Source organism: Apiospora marii (genome assembly GCF_038362585.1).
Source record: "Apiospora marii strain CBS 49790 chromosome Unknown utg000004l_segment0_segment1, whole genome shotgun sequence".
Classification (NCBI taxonomy): domain Eukaryota; kingdom Fungi; phylum Ascomycota; class Sordariomycetes; order Amphisphaeriales; family Apiosporaceae; genus Apiospora; species Apiospora marii.
In genome coordinates, this window is record NW_027117376.1 from 427055 (window position 1) to 442411 (window position 15357).

Here is a 15357-nt window from a genome sequence, read left to right on the forward strand (position 1 = left end):
ACATGACCTCAAGCATAAGCGTGTTCATTATTATGTAACTGAACTAAAATAGCCCCCTGTGCCCCAGAGGCCGGTACACCAGTGACGCTTATCGTTATCAATCGGGTACATGTTTCGGAAGCAAGGATGACATAGAGCTCCGATACGGGTGAATCAGGAAGCTTGTCGCAATGGTCCTGCGACTTCCAATTTGGTTGAGCGGCTTTTTCCCGTTTTTTCTACTACTCTCCCCTTTCACGACAGCTTCATATAAACGATTGTCCAAACGTATCAATTATAAAAAGTGAGACTGCACAAAGTCTAGAACCCCTTTTGAGACCGGGTGTCACTTGGTAGAGTTGATCAATTGAGTATATCGCTGGCAAGCTCTATCCCACTTTGCCAGCTCGGTGCTGTACCTGTACAAAGACCCTTTTTCGAACAAACATTGGAGGAAACAGCTTACCAACCGTCCGACCGTCCGACCGACGTCACGTCACGCGCATCATGCTTCGATCAGTAAGAGCTACAGCTACGGCTGCCGGCCCAGCCAGAAGCCTCCTCGGCTCCAAGGCGGCGCCGCGGTTGGCAATTGGTTGCACATGCAAGACCTCCGCATCCTCCAAGTCGTCCTTCTCTACTGCCATCCCCTCCAAGGCCTCTTCCAGCAGCATCTCTATCCCCTCTTATCCCCTACGATTCCAGCGCAACTTGCACGCAACCGCAATCAGGATGGCCGCCAACACGAGAACCGAGACCGACGCCTTTGGCGAGGTGCAGGTCCCTGCCGACAAGTACTGGGGAGCTCAGACCGAGCGATCTCTCGAGAACTTCAAGATCAACCAGCCCCAAGACCGCATGCCCCCGCCCATCGTCAAGGCCTTTGGTATCCTGAAGGGTGCGGCCGCTACTGTCAACATGCGCTATGGACTCGGTATGGTTTAGCTCCCCGTCTGATGTCCCTACCTGATCTACTATACACCTCAACCCTAGCGGCGCAAACTTACCAGTATATCCTACAATCCAGACGAGAAAGTCGGAAAGGCCATTCAGCAAGCCGCGGCTGAGGTTGCCGACCTCAAGCTGATCGACCACTTCCCCCTGGTCGTCTGGCAGACCGGTTCCGGTACCCAGTCCAACATGAACGCCAACGAGGTCATTTCCAACCGCGCCATCGAGATCCTCGGCGGAACCATGGGCTCCAAGAAGCCGGTCCACCCCAACGACCACGTCAACCGCTCCGCCTCTTCCAACGACACCTTCCCCACCGTCATGCACATTGCCGCCGTCCTCGAGCTCGAGGGCTCGCTCCTGCCGGCCATCAAGTCCCTCCGGGACGCCCTGCAGAAGAAGGTCGACGACTTCGAGGCCAAGAACATCATCAAGATCGGCCGAACCCACTTGCAGGACGCCACTCCCCTCACCCTTGCCCAGGAGTTCTCGGGCTATGTTGCGCAACTGGACTATGGCATCAAGCGGGTCGAGAGCTCTCTTCCTGATCTGAGGCTGCTGGCCCAAGGAGGTACCGCTGTGGGCACTGGTATCAACACCTTCGAGGGTTTCGCCGAGGCTATCGCCGAGGAAGTTACCAAGATGACTGGCACCGAGTTCAAGACTGCCCCCAACAAGTTCGAGGCCCTTGCCGCACACGACGCCATTGTCCAGGCATCCGGTTGCCTGAACACCCTGGCCGGGTCCCTCACCAAGATTGCTCAGGATGTCCGATACCTCGGCAGTGGCCCCCGATGTGGTCTTGGCGAGCTGATTCTGCCTGAGAACGAGCCTGGCTCCTCCATTATGCCTGGCAAGGTCAACCCCACGCAGTGCGAAGCTTTGACCATGGTTTGCGCCCAGGTCATGGGTAACCACGTTGCTACTACGATTGGTGGCATGAACGGCCAGTTCGAACTCAATGTCTACAAGCCCCTGGTCATTCGAAACCTGCTCCACAGCAGCCGTATCCTGGCTGACGGCATGGCCTCGTTCGAGAAGAACCTGGTGGTCGGTCTGCAGGCCAACGAGGAGAAGATTGCAACCATCATGAAGGAGTCGTAAGTTATACCATGTCAACGTTATAGAAATTACAAAACTAACCAGCGTGCGAAAACAGACTCATGCTTGTTACCTGCCTGAACCCCAAGATTGGTTACGACATGGCTAGCAAGGTTGCCAAGAACGCGCATAAGAAGGGTCTGACCCTGAAGCAAAGCGCCATGGAATTGAACGCCTTGAGTGAGGCGGACTTTGACCAGCTCGTCAAGCCTGAGTTGATGGTCGGCCCCTCGCCTTACAAGGGTTAAACAGTTAGAATAGAAAGTTACCCGGAGTACAAAATCATACGGCTATGTTTCGAAAGCATTAGACATCATTAGTTACCGCGATGAGATCGTCTGTAGTCCCGACTGTACAGACCTGTGTACACCTACGTGGCAATGTACATAACATATAGACATTCGGCCAAGGGGAGGGAGAAGAGAAAGGAAGAAAAAAACAAAGCTCCAATGTAAATATTTTTGAATACAATAGGCAGTGTTACACATTGTCCCACGGAGAACTTCCATCTAACTCGAGATGCTTGCATTGACTTTCAGTATGTATAAAGTGAGTGAGTATAGGTATGTAGTTCAGTATAGGTGGGATGCCGCCTATGACGAGGGCAAAACCAAACATGGTGCATTTGACATCCATTCCATTTCTGCACTAGGCCGGGGTATCAATTTTGGAGCTGGCCAACCCACTGTACTCAGGTACAGCGAAACCTTATCCTCCGCCCGTTTTCGTCCTCGAGACTGGCATCTTGGTCAAAAACTCCGATTTGGTTGCGCCCAATAGTACACCTTTTCCCAATTATCTGTTTTCCTCTCCGCATAGCAATTACAACCACTTTCGCTGGTTGACGTTCGGGCTTGACCCAAAGTCATGCGCCTTTGCCACGTCACAGTCCGGGAGGAATGGTCGAGGTCATGACGGGCTTGCACCTTTCAAGATGGCCCCGGTTTGCGCGCGCTCCGAGGCTTGACCATGTCGCTGGCTCGATCCGTGGCATCAGCAGCAGCGGCAGTCATAACGCACCGGCGCCTAACAAATATTGGCGCGGGAAACCTGCCGCCCGCAACGGCGATGACGCCGGTTCTCGCGCAGCTCCGGAGCCCACGCTGTTCGGGACTAGCAACCTGAGCAAGCGGTTCGACACGGGCGGCGAGGTGACCGCCTTCTACCGCACGCACCAGGTGTCGCCCGCCATACACATGAAGAACATCCGGGCCCCCCGGAGCAAGATCGGCGGCATCACCATCCAGGTGTGCCCGCGCCACTGCTTCGACTCGAACCACATGAAGTACCTCGACAAGGTGGAGCACCCACTGCGCAAGACCATGTTCGACTTGTACGCGACCTGGGCGGACCGGCCGCTCTGGTACAGCGGCGCGGCCTTCGGGGCGGCGCCCATTGTGTGCAGCAAGGCCAAACGGTGGATGCAACGGGGGTTGCGAGAGGCGCTCCTGGAGCGCGGCTACGACCGGGATGGACGGGTGAGGCAGGAGAAGACGACGACGAAGACGCCGCCGGCCTTGTATGGTACGCTGAAAGTGTTGACCCATAACCCAGAAACGTTGTGCCAGCAGCCGTTTTCCAACGTCTTGGAGGCGATGAGGCAGGCGGTCACTGCTGCCGAACCGCATCTGGTCTCCAGCCAACCGTCCCAAAGCAATGGCAAACAGAATAACAAGCAGAGCAAAGGGAACTCTCCCAGTTCGTCTCCCCGGCCGTTCAGGAAGCCGCCGACCTTGAAGGCCCGGCCGTTGGGTCTGATTTGATGGCTGTCACACAATACCGATGAAAAAAAAAAAAAAAGTAAACTGGTCATGTAATTATATTATATTGAAGATACCCCTGATAGACTGTATAGATGCTGCGCCGAAAACCGATGTTGCTAAAGAGTACCCCGTCACTTACGCTGACGCTGCATATTCAAGTACATAGCCCTGCATTGATGTTGCTGTATTATCCATTGAATCAACGATGGAGATGGTGCAGGCGCAATGGCGATGCACCGATTTGGTGAGATCAGTTTGACAGGGGTCCAAGCTTGGAGCTTGGTTAGTGGTCAATCATCCCTGCACTTTAATTAATTGGGATAGTCCGTCACTTCGAAACAGGAACAGAAAGCAGGAACACGAAGCCAACCTGGATGCTCTGTTTGAACGACCACCAATTCTTCTTCTAAAAACAAAACCACACTGCTAGACAATCTCGCAATTCGACACTCCCCCAGTCGCCAGACGCGCACACACTCTTGGATTCACAATGCTGGTCTCACTTACTGTCGGCAAGGTCGACGCTGGCGTCACTGTGCTGCTCACCCCCGATAAACGATTAGTACGTGTCCCAACCTCGGTGTCCCAGAGGTTCAGAGGTTCATGCACTGCCATCATCACGGCCCAACTCCGCATCATTTGTGGTCGCCACCTGTCGCGGGCACTTTTATGAAGGCGGCCAGGCCTCTCTGCGTGCTTACATTGCCATTGCGACACACTTGACTGACCAGAAGCGACTGCATAGATCGAGTTCCCTTCCATTCTCTTGCCTCCCAACATCGCTTCGGGCTCCATTGTCGACATCACCGTCGCCCGCAACCACGGGTCCGAATCCGAGGCCGACAAAAAGTTCGCCGCGCTGCAGGGCCAGATCTACGGCGCCTTTGGTGCGGGCGAGCCGTCGGTCCCCGTGCTGCGATGCCGTAATGCCACGCAGACATCGGTCGTGCTCGAGTGGGACCCCATCGAGCTGGCCACGGCCGATCTGATCTCGCTCTCGCTGTACCGGAACGGGCAGAAGGCCGGTAACATCCCTCGGCCCCTGCACATGCACAGCACCAAGATCTCGGGCCTCGCCGTCGACACCGAGTACAGCTTCCACCTGGTCCTGCGCACCAGCGCCGGCACCTTCAGCTCCAAGCAGGTCACCGTCAGCACCCACAAGATGACCGACCTCAGCGGCATCACCATCACCACCGGCATCCTGTCCGCCCCCACGCGCGACGCCCTCGGCACCGCCGTCGAGCGCATCGGTGCCAAGATTGTCGATGGCGTTAGAATCGACACGACGCACTTTGTCACCACCGAGGGTCGTGGCATGGCCTGGGAGAAGGCCGTCGAGATGAACATCCCCGTTGTCCGTCCGGAGTGGGTCGAGGCCTGCGAGAAGCAGGGTCGCATCCTCGGCGTCACCAAGTTCTACTTGGACGCGCTGCGGCCAGGGCCTGGCGACGAGACCAACCGAAGCCGATCAGACTCGACAGCGCCAGCGCCGCCGCCGCCGCAGAAGGAGCAGCAGAAGGAACTGCCGCCGAACCCACCAAAGGGTGATGACGAGAACGAGGCGGCCGCAGAGCCCAACAACAAAGAGAAGGACAGTAGCGACGAGGGCAGCGCTCACGATGACGATGATGATGACAGCGCCAGCGACAGCAGCGACGAGAAGAACGAAGACAAAGCGAAGGCCAACGACTCGGAGCAGAAGATGCGACGCGAGGATAAGAATGGCCAAAAGCTCACCTTGCGGCCGGGTCAGGGGTCCGGGCCTTGGGCAGGAAGTGAGGACAGCCCACAGGATAAACAACCTGTGCCGCTAACACCTGGCGACGGTGCTAGTTTCCAGGATGTGGCTTTGTAATGATTCAGATGTGGAACGAACACCTACTTATGCAGTGGCCCAAGAGCATTGGAGTTCGGGTATGGTTACATAGGTAGCTGGTCAGGCGCGGACGGAACCACGACCGTTCAATAGGGACTACTTTCAATCTATACGATATACCCCTTTTAACAATTGTTTGATTATCGCAACTTTCTCGGACAGATGTATGTGCTCGTTCCATTTGCCTAGTCACTCTGGATACGTGAGTCTCCTTGCCAGGTCGCAAGAGTAATTAATCAACCCCTTTTTTAACGCCGATGACTGCCCGATACAAAGACAGCTACCCTCCCCCCTGATGTCTTTCTGCTCACGGCAAGACCTCCTCCCCCTTCCAGTCCCAGCACTTGCCCCGGTGCGAGTCGATCCGGGCCTGGGCCACGACGAGGTCCACGAGCCGCTCGACGGCGTAGTCGACGCCGAAGAGCTGCGCCTCGGGCACGTGCGTCCAGAAGTCGCGCGTGAAATCGGTCCGCACCGTGCCCGGGTGGTAGGCCAGGGCCATGGCCTGGCGCCGCGACCGCTGCCCCGCCAGGTGCAGGTCGAACGTCTTGGTCAGCTGGTTCACCCCGGCCTTGCTGGCGCGGTAGCTGTACCAGCCGCCCAGGCTGTTGTCGGCGATGCTCGAGAGGCGGGCCGAGAGGGTCGTCCAGGTCGCGTGGGGCGGGAGGGTTAGGAGTTGTGACGATGAGGATGACGGCGAAGAAGGAGGAGGAGAAGAGGGTGATGGTGGGAGGAGGAGCTCGGTCCCTTTCCGCGGCAGGAACCGGTCCGCGAACCACTTCATCAGCATCAGCGGCCCCAGCGTGTTCACCTTGAACGTCTCGAGCGCGGCGTCGTACTCGACTTGCTGCGGGCTCCGCTCGGGGGTCAGCACGCCCGGCAGCGCGAAGCCTAGGTGCATGTGCCACTGGCCCCTTTCGGGCGGGAAGAGGGCCGCGGCCTCGTCCGATGCCTTCTTGATGCTCGACTCGGACGTGACGTCGAGAGGGAGCACGGTCAGGCGGTCGCGGCCGTGGTTGCCATTATGCGATGTAGAAGTCGCAGAAGGAGGCAGCGACACGTCTGCCAGGAGCGCCTTCCTGGTCTCCGCGGGCGACGTAGAGCGCGACGTGGCCACGATGGGCAGCGTGGTTGTCCGGAGGAGGTGGCGGGTGAGCGCAGCCCCTATGCCGCGGTTCGCCGGGCTCACGAAGATCCAGGGCTTAGACATAGCTTTGCTTGCTTGCTTGCTCGCTAACTAGCTAGCCGGCCGATCAGGGAAAGTCAGTCGCGCAATGCCTCTCTCTGGGCGTCCCCTTCTCTTGGCGTAGTAGGTTGGACTAGGTATGTGGCACTTCGCAGTCCAGCTGTTCCTTGATCCGAGATAAGGTACCTATCGCTGCACAACAGGGATGAAGCTCAATGGGTGATGCCGGTCCCTACAACGTCCTGGCCTGTCCTTGCGATTGTTGGTGATCTTAGACGGGAATAATGGCAAAGTGTTAGTATGTAGACGATATCATAAGATGATTGGCCGATCGTAGCTTGCCTACCGCCGACAAGTCTTATCCTGTGTGTAAAAAACGAAATATTCATCCAATGTAGACCCGTGTGCTTGGAATAGGATGGGATGTGATTGGTATGATTCTATTTTCTCTACACGGTTTGCTCGATCTTGGCGAATTGATTGATCGACGGACTATTCTAAGTATCCAGCTAACTGAGACGAGTGATCGCCAACTCTAATGATGAATCATCGTTGGTCCGCCCACCCGATCCAAACGACAACACAGGAAGTCAACAACAGGCCACAACGCAGTCATCCAGCGATAGCATGCGAAAACCTCGCAATGCACTGCACTCGATTACATGCCCCTGGGGGCTCGCGTCCTCACTTCGCTGAACAAGTACGTATTGAATTGGTCCAGTTGTGCTGCATCACAGCGGAAATTGGACGTCACGTATTGGCGTGTCATAGGGACGCGAGGGATTGTTTGAGTATATCTTTTGGCTGTTTCTATGTATTCCATACTTCCCCGGAACTCTCGTCGTACATCCACCCGCCATAGATGAGGAAGAACTGGAAACTGTGAAAAGTACAGAAAGGGGACCTAGCATGATCCCCAATTAAGCTGGTATCCTCCTCCATAAGCCTTCTGAGAACGCCGTGCATCAGGAAATGACAGTCTGCGCCCCTTGGTATATACAAGGTCAAACAACAAGGCGGCGCATGGCTTGGCTTCGCGAACAATTCTAGGTATGCTGTATGGGCTTGCTTGCAAATGAACCCCCTTTCGAGAAAAAGAAAAGGAGAATGTCGAATCCTCGTATTTTCATGTCGTTCCAAGGACACCGTTTGGTACCGGTAGGGAAATTATGCCAGTCAATGGCAAACGGCATCGTTATGAGGTAAAAGGTCCAGATCGCATCGCGGCGATCGATGACGCGAAGAGAACGGGTTCGGGGCATTAGGCCCTTAGAATTGCCGGGCACCGTTCTTCTCGTCGATGTGTCGGAAGCGCTCACGCTCCTTGCGGTCCTTCATCAGGCAGGCGGTTGCCAGAATGAGCAGTACGTCCACGCCGACGAAGGCGAATACGGCCGTGAAGATGTTGTCGACGAAAACGTTGGTGAAGCTCGTCAGGGGCGCGGCGCAGCCCTTGATCAACTTGGCGGCAGCAGGGCTCGGGCATGTGGCGTCTGTAATGAAAGCAGGCGAGGTGCTGTTGAAATAACCACAGCATTGGAACTTTAATGCATAGTCAGTACGGGCATTTTCATGAGGGGGTTTTGGGAAACACGCACTCTTGTCTGCAACAGAGACTGGACCTGAGGTGTCTGCGAGGTCCAGATCTCGAAGAACTCTTGCTTCGTCTTCAATGTGGTAATCCACAAGTCCAAACCAAGAATGAGACTGAAGACGGCATTTACGGCAATCATGTAGCCGGCAGTCTTCAACAGTCCTCGAGCGGGGGTGGCGAGCGCCGGAAGAGTAAGGGCGAAGTTGACGAAGACCATTACAGCATTCGCGATACCGGCTGTGTCAATTGTTAGCTTAGAGGACCTCCTGGCACATTCTATCCCCGGGTCTGCACCCACCTTGCAGGGGAAACCGCCGGTACAGCAGGTCTCGCGCAGCTCCCTCTCCTTCGGTTGGCGGGTCGAAACAGGTGTTCAACACGGTAACGGAAAAGCCCATCATGATAGCACCGGTGATGGCGAACAGGCCATCGGCGGCCATGAAGGCGCCCATAATTTTGTTGACCATCTTGCCGATATCCTTCAAGGAGCAGCCAATATGACTCTGGAGTTGTTAGTCCCCGGGGACTTGGCTGCTCAGTCTCTCCTCCTCGTCGTTCCTGGAGTCGTCCTAGATCCCGACTAATATCGTGAAGATGATGGCGTAGATTTGCTGACGACCGGCGTCTAGTTTTTTATTTTGTTTTTGTAATGATATGGCGTGGAAGGGAAAGTAAAGGCTGTCGACAAAGCGAGCGAATGAATGGAAGAGTCGAGCTGACTGTCTATACCAACCAGCAACACGACAAATAAAAAATATCTACGCCTTCGACCGGGAAGCGAATAGGGCAAATGGAGAATCGAAACAAAAAGGTTACAAAACCAGCACAGCGATTAGGCAAACGGTAGGATGAAAAGAAGTGAAAATACGGCTAAAGCGTAGGATAAGGTAAGAAGTGAATACGAGAGAGACAAGCGCCAGGCCACAACCCCGTCAGAAAAGAAATGGCTAGCTAGGAGTGCCTGAAGGGTGGGAAGCGCTGCGGAAGGATGCCAAGAAAAAGGGAAGGAAAGGCGACGACAAGGCACAATGGCATCGAGACAACACGACGGACCACCATAGTGGGCTTACCACGAGCAGAAACGCACAGGAAACGCCGTTGGACTCCACCGGCCTCGAGGAATAGGGCCAGTGCTCTGCCTCAATACCACTCCGCTCGCCTGATAATGCAACAGCACTCGCCGACGAATGGCGGTTGGGATCCCTGACACATGAGGTTTCATGCTGGTTAGCGTCACCAGATCTGAAGCAGTGCCGCACCTGCCACTGCTGCTTCAGCGCCTCCAGGGAGCCCAGGGAGCTGTCGCAGGGGCCAGCGGCGGGGCCGTGTGCCCTGGAAGCCGCACCTCGGCAGCCAATCATGGCGGATCCCGTCTCGAATCTCATCCCAGGACCCCCCAAGAACAAGTCGAATCATGTTGTGTTCGAGCCTCCCCGATCCCTGGAGCCCACCGTCGTGAAATACCATCGCGACTTACCGCCCTCTTTTAATGCCGTGACAGCAGCCGTGCCACCCGAGAAAGCTGGCAGCTGCTCGACTGCTCAAGCTTCTCGAACGGTTACCGGCATGCAACCTCCTGGCCAAACCCTCGATGACTCGACCTTCCAGTCGACTGTTCATCCCAGAATCCCGTCCCATTTGGAACGGAACCGGCCAGTTTGGAACCAAAAAGGAGGTCATCCCAAGCAGTGCATGGCATACACATGCTGATATATTCATACCTACCTGTCTGTCGGTGGTGGTTGTATACGGGCAGGTCATGCTATCTATACTGCAGCCATCGTGCATGCATCGCTTACTTCGATTGACCTGGCTGGCTAGCTGTCTTCCCGTCTTCCGTCTTCCGTGATGTCGCATGCCTGATGGGGTGGGTTTGAGACTGAAGGCGGACTAGCGGAAATAAGAGTGCTTGGGTTATGAAGGATCGTCCTGCCGCACCGCAAGGGTCGCAACAAGAAAGATCCAAACCATCCGACCGCTGTCCAAGTGACAAGATTTACATAACTTGCGTCATGTGCTTCAACTTGCCAGGAAGTGCCATCATCCCATACCTTCTGAACATAAAACATTGAGGCTTTCCCAAGTCTGTTCAGGCCTGTCCCAGTGTCCCTCGTCGTATGTCGCTGAGACGACGCGTGCATTCCGTCCCATAAAGCTGATAGCACCCCGTCCCGCGGTTTTCCTGACGCCGACGAGTCCGAAGAGTCCGACCGACGTACAGGTCGACGACCAGAAGCGTGGCGTGACACTACCGATAAACTCGCAGCCTCCATCTTGGACACCATCTCGGCCACTATGGGTTAATAACATGGCACTTCTGACAAGATTCGAATGCGTACAGAGCAGCAATCCTCCGGAGCTACTGGTTTATTCTGAGGTAAGTCCAGAGACAGGGTCAGGTCGTAGGCATTTGGTTAGCCTGTCGAAGAAGTCGTGCAAAGAAGATCAGTCTCATGGTCACTGGTGCTGGCTCTACTTCCTCAATCGGCTTGCCAGCGCCGTGGCCCAGCAGTATCTTGTTTGTCGTGGGTTATCCGACAGTAGGCTTTCTCATCGTGGCTGCCGTCCATGATGCGGAACGGCAGTTGTGGTTTAGCTTCTCGGCATAGCTGCCAAGCGGCTCGTTGACAGAAGGTAACGATCTCTAACACTTGAGACAGTCTAGCGAATGTCTACTGACTGGGCTGTCTGGTGAGAACGCATCAGGGAAACAAAATGACTTTGATGCATCTATTCTGGGAGTTTCGTCCAATACTTAGATTTCAAGTCCCAGCGATCTTTGTTTCTTCTTCTATTTCTGTAACCATCTTTGAGTTGGCAACGACATGTTTCGAGATCTCAGTATACCACGGAACGCAGTTCCTCACCACGAGTGCCGACCGTACCAAGACATGAGCCAGGATGTGCCTAATCTTGGGCGCTTGCTGTCGTTCATTGTGGTGTGTAACCCCTGATGTATCAAAGTCCTACCAAGTTGTCCATCAAGGAATGAAGCTCGTCGTCGCAAATCTGGGAGACTCTACTTACCTACCTTGGAAGCACCATCCCTTGTTTGGTATGACCGTGCTACCTGAATTCTTTCACACCCTCCTTGTTCGCATGCGGAAGGCCGGTAACCCCGAAGCCATTCCTATCGTATTCAATCAAACACGGCAATGCTGCGATTGAAAGCTGTCAATCGGGGGATCCCCTTAGAGCCAAATAGGCATGGCGAGCAAAAATAAAGTGTTTACTGACGGAAGTGTTGCGGCTCTTGTCCCTAGCAGGATCTGACGGGGGATGAGGCGCCGCAATGGGTTAGGATGCTTAAATCTTTAAAACTGCACGTCCACATACTCTATCCCCGGCTACTGCCAGCTGCTGGGCCAGCCCTGTGGTGGTGCCTACCAGAGATCACTTGGTGCTTTGGGTTAGGTACGGATACCTTAGGTAATTGATTGACTGACGACTAGTTAGTCCGCTTGAACGCTTGAATACTGTATTCCCAGACTTCCAATGTTCATCTAATGAAAATGACAAATCGTCCGGTCTGGTATTGACAGCAATCCTAAACTCAGGTGACGACATGATATGTATGCCATTCTGCATAGCTAACTCCATGCTGTACTGGAAAGCTGCAAGTCCTACATAAGGGCACGCCCGATCATATGTTGATCGATCGCAATCAGCAAACTCCGGAGAGCTTTGTCCATGGACGCTCCCACATGGACACTCTCACCCCTTCATTACCCGTTACCCAAGAACCAACCTTACCTTGGGTCCTCGTCCTCTTCCTCTTCTTAGCGACGGGCCTCTGGCTCATTGGCCACTACCGCTAGCGCTATCAGGCAGCTCCCCGCTTCATTTCCCCTGTCAACGGCTTTTCATGAGTCCCTAATTTTGGCATCCCTGCCATGCTTGAAATGATAGCCAGACTTGGCGCCGGCGGAAAGACTTTCTTTTCGACCAACCAGTACACAGATGGATGTACTTGTCACTGGGGCTTTTCCCAGTTCGGGGCGACACACAGCGATAGTCAAGGACGGTACGTAAGGATGAGTAGTAGTAAGGTAAATAGCATGTTCAGGGTTACCTGGACAGGCCACTCGCACATTTGCAAGTCGGTACTCAGATATTTGCATCAGCGAAAAAAGATCCACGGTGCAATGGAAATTGACCTGACGGCCAGACGGATACTGCCAAAATGCTTCCGATCCTTGCCCATGGCCCCGGTCTCTCTAGTTCTTTAGTTGCAGAGCCCGTCGAGATTGTGGGACTGTCTAGCTCCAGCGCGGCCTATCAGGCAACACGGACTTGATGGTGCCTACCAACTGGTCGCTAACACGACGAAATGCTTCTTACATGGGGGGGTCAATCTCGTTGGCAAAAAAGGTCTTGAGATGACAAACCCCACAACCTGTCCTCTCCAGCATCCATTCTACAGGTATGCCGCCAGCCCGCCCGCCCGTGACCTACCTTGATTGCACAATTCGCCCTGCAGAAGTCGATGAGTGCCGGGGGTGTGTCGTACGCGAAAGAGACCCCTGCCCCGTCAACAACAGCGACAATGATGCAGTACCACCGCCATGGCCAAGGCCCTACATACATGTAGCAACATATAGAGCTATCGACAACCCGAAAGTCATGTCAGGGATTCGGCGAATCTGGCAGGGAACGGCCGAAATCCTACAGAGGAAGGGAGAATACTACATAACCAACCGACTACGCGCAGGCCGTCCGTCTCGGAGGCGCACATCAATCAATGGACTGGTGGTATGCAGCATGTACGTACATGATATGTATGTAGGTAGGTAGCAGCGATTGATTGCGTCTTATGGGGCCCTGTAAGCACTATCAATCAGGAATCCTACACTGCGCCTGTCAGCTGGGACCGACGGCACTAAAACTTACTTGCTGGGAAAGGCTCTCTGTTGCACTGAGCGGTTCCCGATCCCCACGCAACCACGAACAAAGACAGTCGTTGGCCCCACTCAACTTTGTACATGCCTCTAATCGTCACAGTCCATGGCATGGTTGTCACTTCGCTAGAGCCTAGCACCCCAGGGTGGAATGGATACTTTGTAGGAATCCCAGGGCCGGGACCTGTCCAAAGCACGACCGATCTCCCCTCTTCGATATTAGTATGTTGGGAAAGCTGGTGGATGGTGGTGCCGGTGCTGGCTGGCTACGGCAACCTGTACAAACCCATATGAATCATTTGTCAAGGCCTACCATCTTCTCGCCATGCCGCCCCAAAGGTTCCTTACTCAAGACCTTGACTGGCTGCAATTAATCGAGTAGCGAGCTAAGCGGCCGAGCGGGCACGACGCAACAGTGACACTCGCCTTCGCAGGGCCAGACCGCGTGCAGTTGCTGCCGCTTCAACTGTCACGACCAGGGGCCATGGCCTGCAGCAGCTTTTTGCGCAATTGGCGCCGTCCGGTGCTGCACGACGTTCAAGGAACTGGTAGATAAGTACCCAAGCTAATGATACACTCATCCATCCAGCATGCCTTAGTTCCAGGATAATAGACATGGCTACGAGGGGAGGAGCTCCCAGCTCCCGCGGCTCATGGCATCTACGGTACGGACTTGGCTTTTTCCCACTATTCCTAACTCATCTTGCTTTGCAGATTACACGCCACCTGAGGGTTCAATCGCGGTCAAGGGAACACTGGTGGGTGATGGAGCTCCAGTTCTTGGACGCGGCAGGCTGCGAAGCTACCGGAGTACCAAGGAAGAGCCGCCCGCGTAGGCTCGTATGGTGACAGACGGAACATGTGTCTCGTCTCTTTTTAGATCACCTAGCACTGAAGTAAGCATTGTCTGTCAAATGCAGCCACACCACGCTCTGGCTCTGTAAGAAGGTATGACACTGCTTAGTCGAGTCATCTTTGACACCGCCGGCGGTGTCAAGCTCCGAGTACGCAGCTGAGGGCAGACTCTCTTTCTCTTTTCTCTCTCTTTTTTTTTTTTTTTTTACTATAATTCTCTCTCTCTTTTCTTCTTGATTATGCATGTGCTTGTTCACAGACCGATGGCTACATCAACGTGTCTGCTGCCCGTCATGTGCTACCTACCCCTTTGAGTCTACTGCACTGCCCAGAGTCTCGCGGGCCGCCTTCTCACAGTGTCTTCCCGAGGGTATGTCCTTCCCATTGGGGAATAGTCTGACTCATAGGGCGCAAGGATGCATGGGATTTGACTACATACCTACATACATAGTGCGGTAGATAGAGGCTGGGGGGCTGGAATGAAGCTGATTGCTCGTACTGCACATACATACCTGTATTATCAAACCGACACAGTGGCCATAACTTTTGGCATATGCGTTTGACGTACCTACCTACTGCTTGCTCACATAATCGTGACCAACGGATTTCGTGAAACGGCTTACCCTTCAACCTTTTGGGTTGCCATGCGCACTTCAAACTTATACAGTGCTGTAGTGTCCAAACTCAAAAGCGACGCCCCCGTTTCGCGATTGAATCAATGCCAACGGAACCATCAACTTCCATCTATAGACTTATCAGATAGCCAGAGTCGATCCAATAGATCAGTCAGCGACATGCCTATACAGATACAGCGACACGGCCTATCATCAAGCGATGCAAGTACCTACCTCTTATACAGCGGACGGACAGTATGAAATGCTCGTGTTACAGTTGAGTAGCATGCCCGGTCCATCAAATGCACCCGACCCCCATCCACCACCCAATCCCAGCCCCCCTTTTGGCTGCTTTCGGGGATCCACCCACACTGCACTGTTCATTTAATGGTTCATGGGGTTTGAAGAAACGAACACCTGGATTGAGAGCCGGGGGGTGGTGCCCATCAAATGGGCGCGCAAGCGTGCGAGAGACAATCTCTTGGATGGGGAGAGTCTCCATTCGCTAGCGTCCAGACTGGAGAAGACTCCTCCCTT

General features: G+C 54.4%; 6 protein-coding genes across 6 annotated transcripts; 4 read left to right on the top strand and 2 right to left on the bottom strand.

Annotated features, from left to right (window-relative positions):
• Window positions 1-486: 486 nt before the first annotated feature.
• On the top strand, window positions 487-2279 carry PG985_007113 (uncharacterized protein; the record flags this gene model as incomplete). The annotated part of the gene is made up of 3 exons (XM_066826882.1): window positions 487-913; window positions 1007-2030; window positions 2090-2279. 3 exons carry the CDS (start codon window positions 487-489, stop codon window positions 2277-2279), a joined length of 1641 nt encoding a protein of 546 aa, XP_066684557.1.
• Window positions 2280-2930: 651 nt separating this feature from the next.
• Window positions 2931-3794, top strand: PG985_007114 (uncharacterized protein; the record flags this gene model as incomplete). The annotated part of the gene is made up of 1 exon (XM_066826883.1): window positions 2931-3794. The coding sequence occupies one exon, from the start codon at window positions 2931-2933 to the stop codon at window positions 3792-3794; it is 864 nt and encodes a 287-aa protein (XP_066684558.1).
• A 490-nt stretch (window positions 3795-4284) lies between these two features.
• PG985_007115 (chitin biosynthesis protein CHS5) lies at window positions 4285-5652 on the top strand (the record flags this gene model as incomplete). The annotated part of the gene is made up of 2 exons (XM_066826884.1): window positions 4285-4356; window positions 4540-5652. 2 exons carry the CDS (start codon window positions 4285-4287, stop codon window positions 5650-5652), a joined length of 1185 nt encoding a protein of 394 aa, XP_066684559.1.
• Window positions 5653-5980: 328 nt separating this feature from the next.
• On the bottom strand, window positions 5981-6883 carry PG985_007116 (oxidoreductase; the record flags this gene model as incomplete). The annotated part of the gene is made up of 1 exon (XM_066826885.1): window positions 5981-6883. One exon carries the CDS (start codon window positions 6881-6883, stop codon window positions 5981-5983), a length of 903 nt encoding a protein of 300 aa, XP_066684560.1.
• Window positions 6884-8128: 1245 nt separating this feature from the next.
• PG985_007117 (uncharacterized protein) lies at window positions 8129-8920 on the bottom strand (the record flags this gene model as incomplete). The annotated part of the gene is made up of 3 exons (XM_066826886.1): window positions 8129-8401; window positions 8458-8690; window positions 8752-8920. 3 exons carry the CDS (start codon window positions 8918-8920, stop codon window positions 8129-8131), a joined length of 675 nt encoding a protein of 224 aa, XP_066684561.1.
• Window positions 8921-9812: 892 nt separating this feature from the next.
• Window positions 9813-10163, top strand: PG985_007118 (uncharacterized protein; the record flags this gene model as incomplete). Its single annotated transcript, XM_066826887.1, has 1 exon — window positions 9813-10163. One exon carries the CDS (start codon window positions 9813-9815, stop codon window positions 10161-10163), a length of 351 nt encoding a protein of 116 aa, XP_066684562.1.
• Window positions 10164-15357: the final 5194 nt, after the last annotated feature.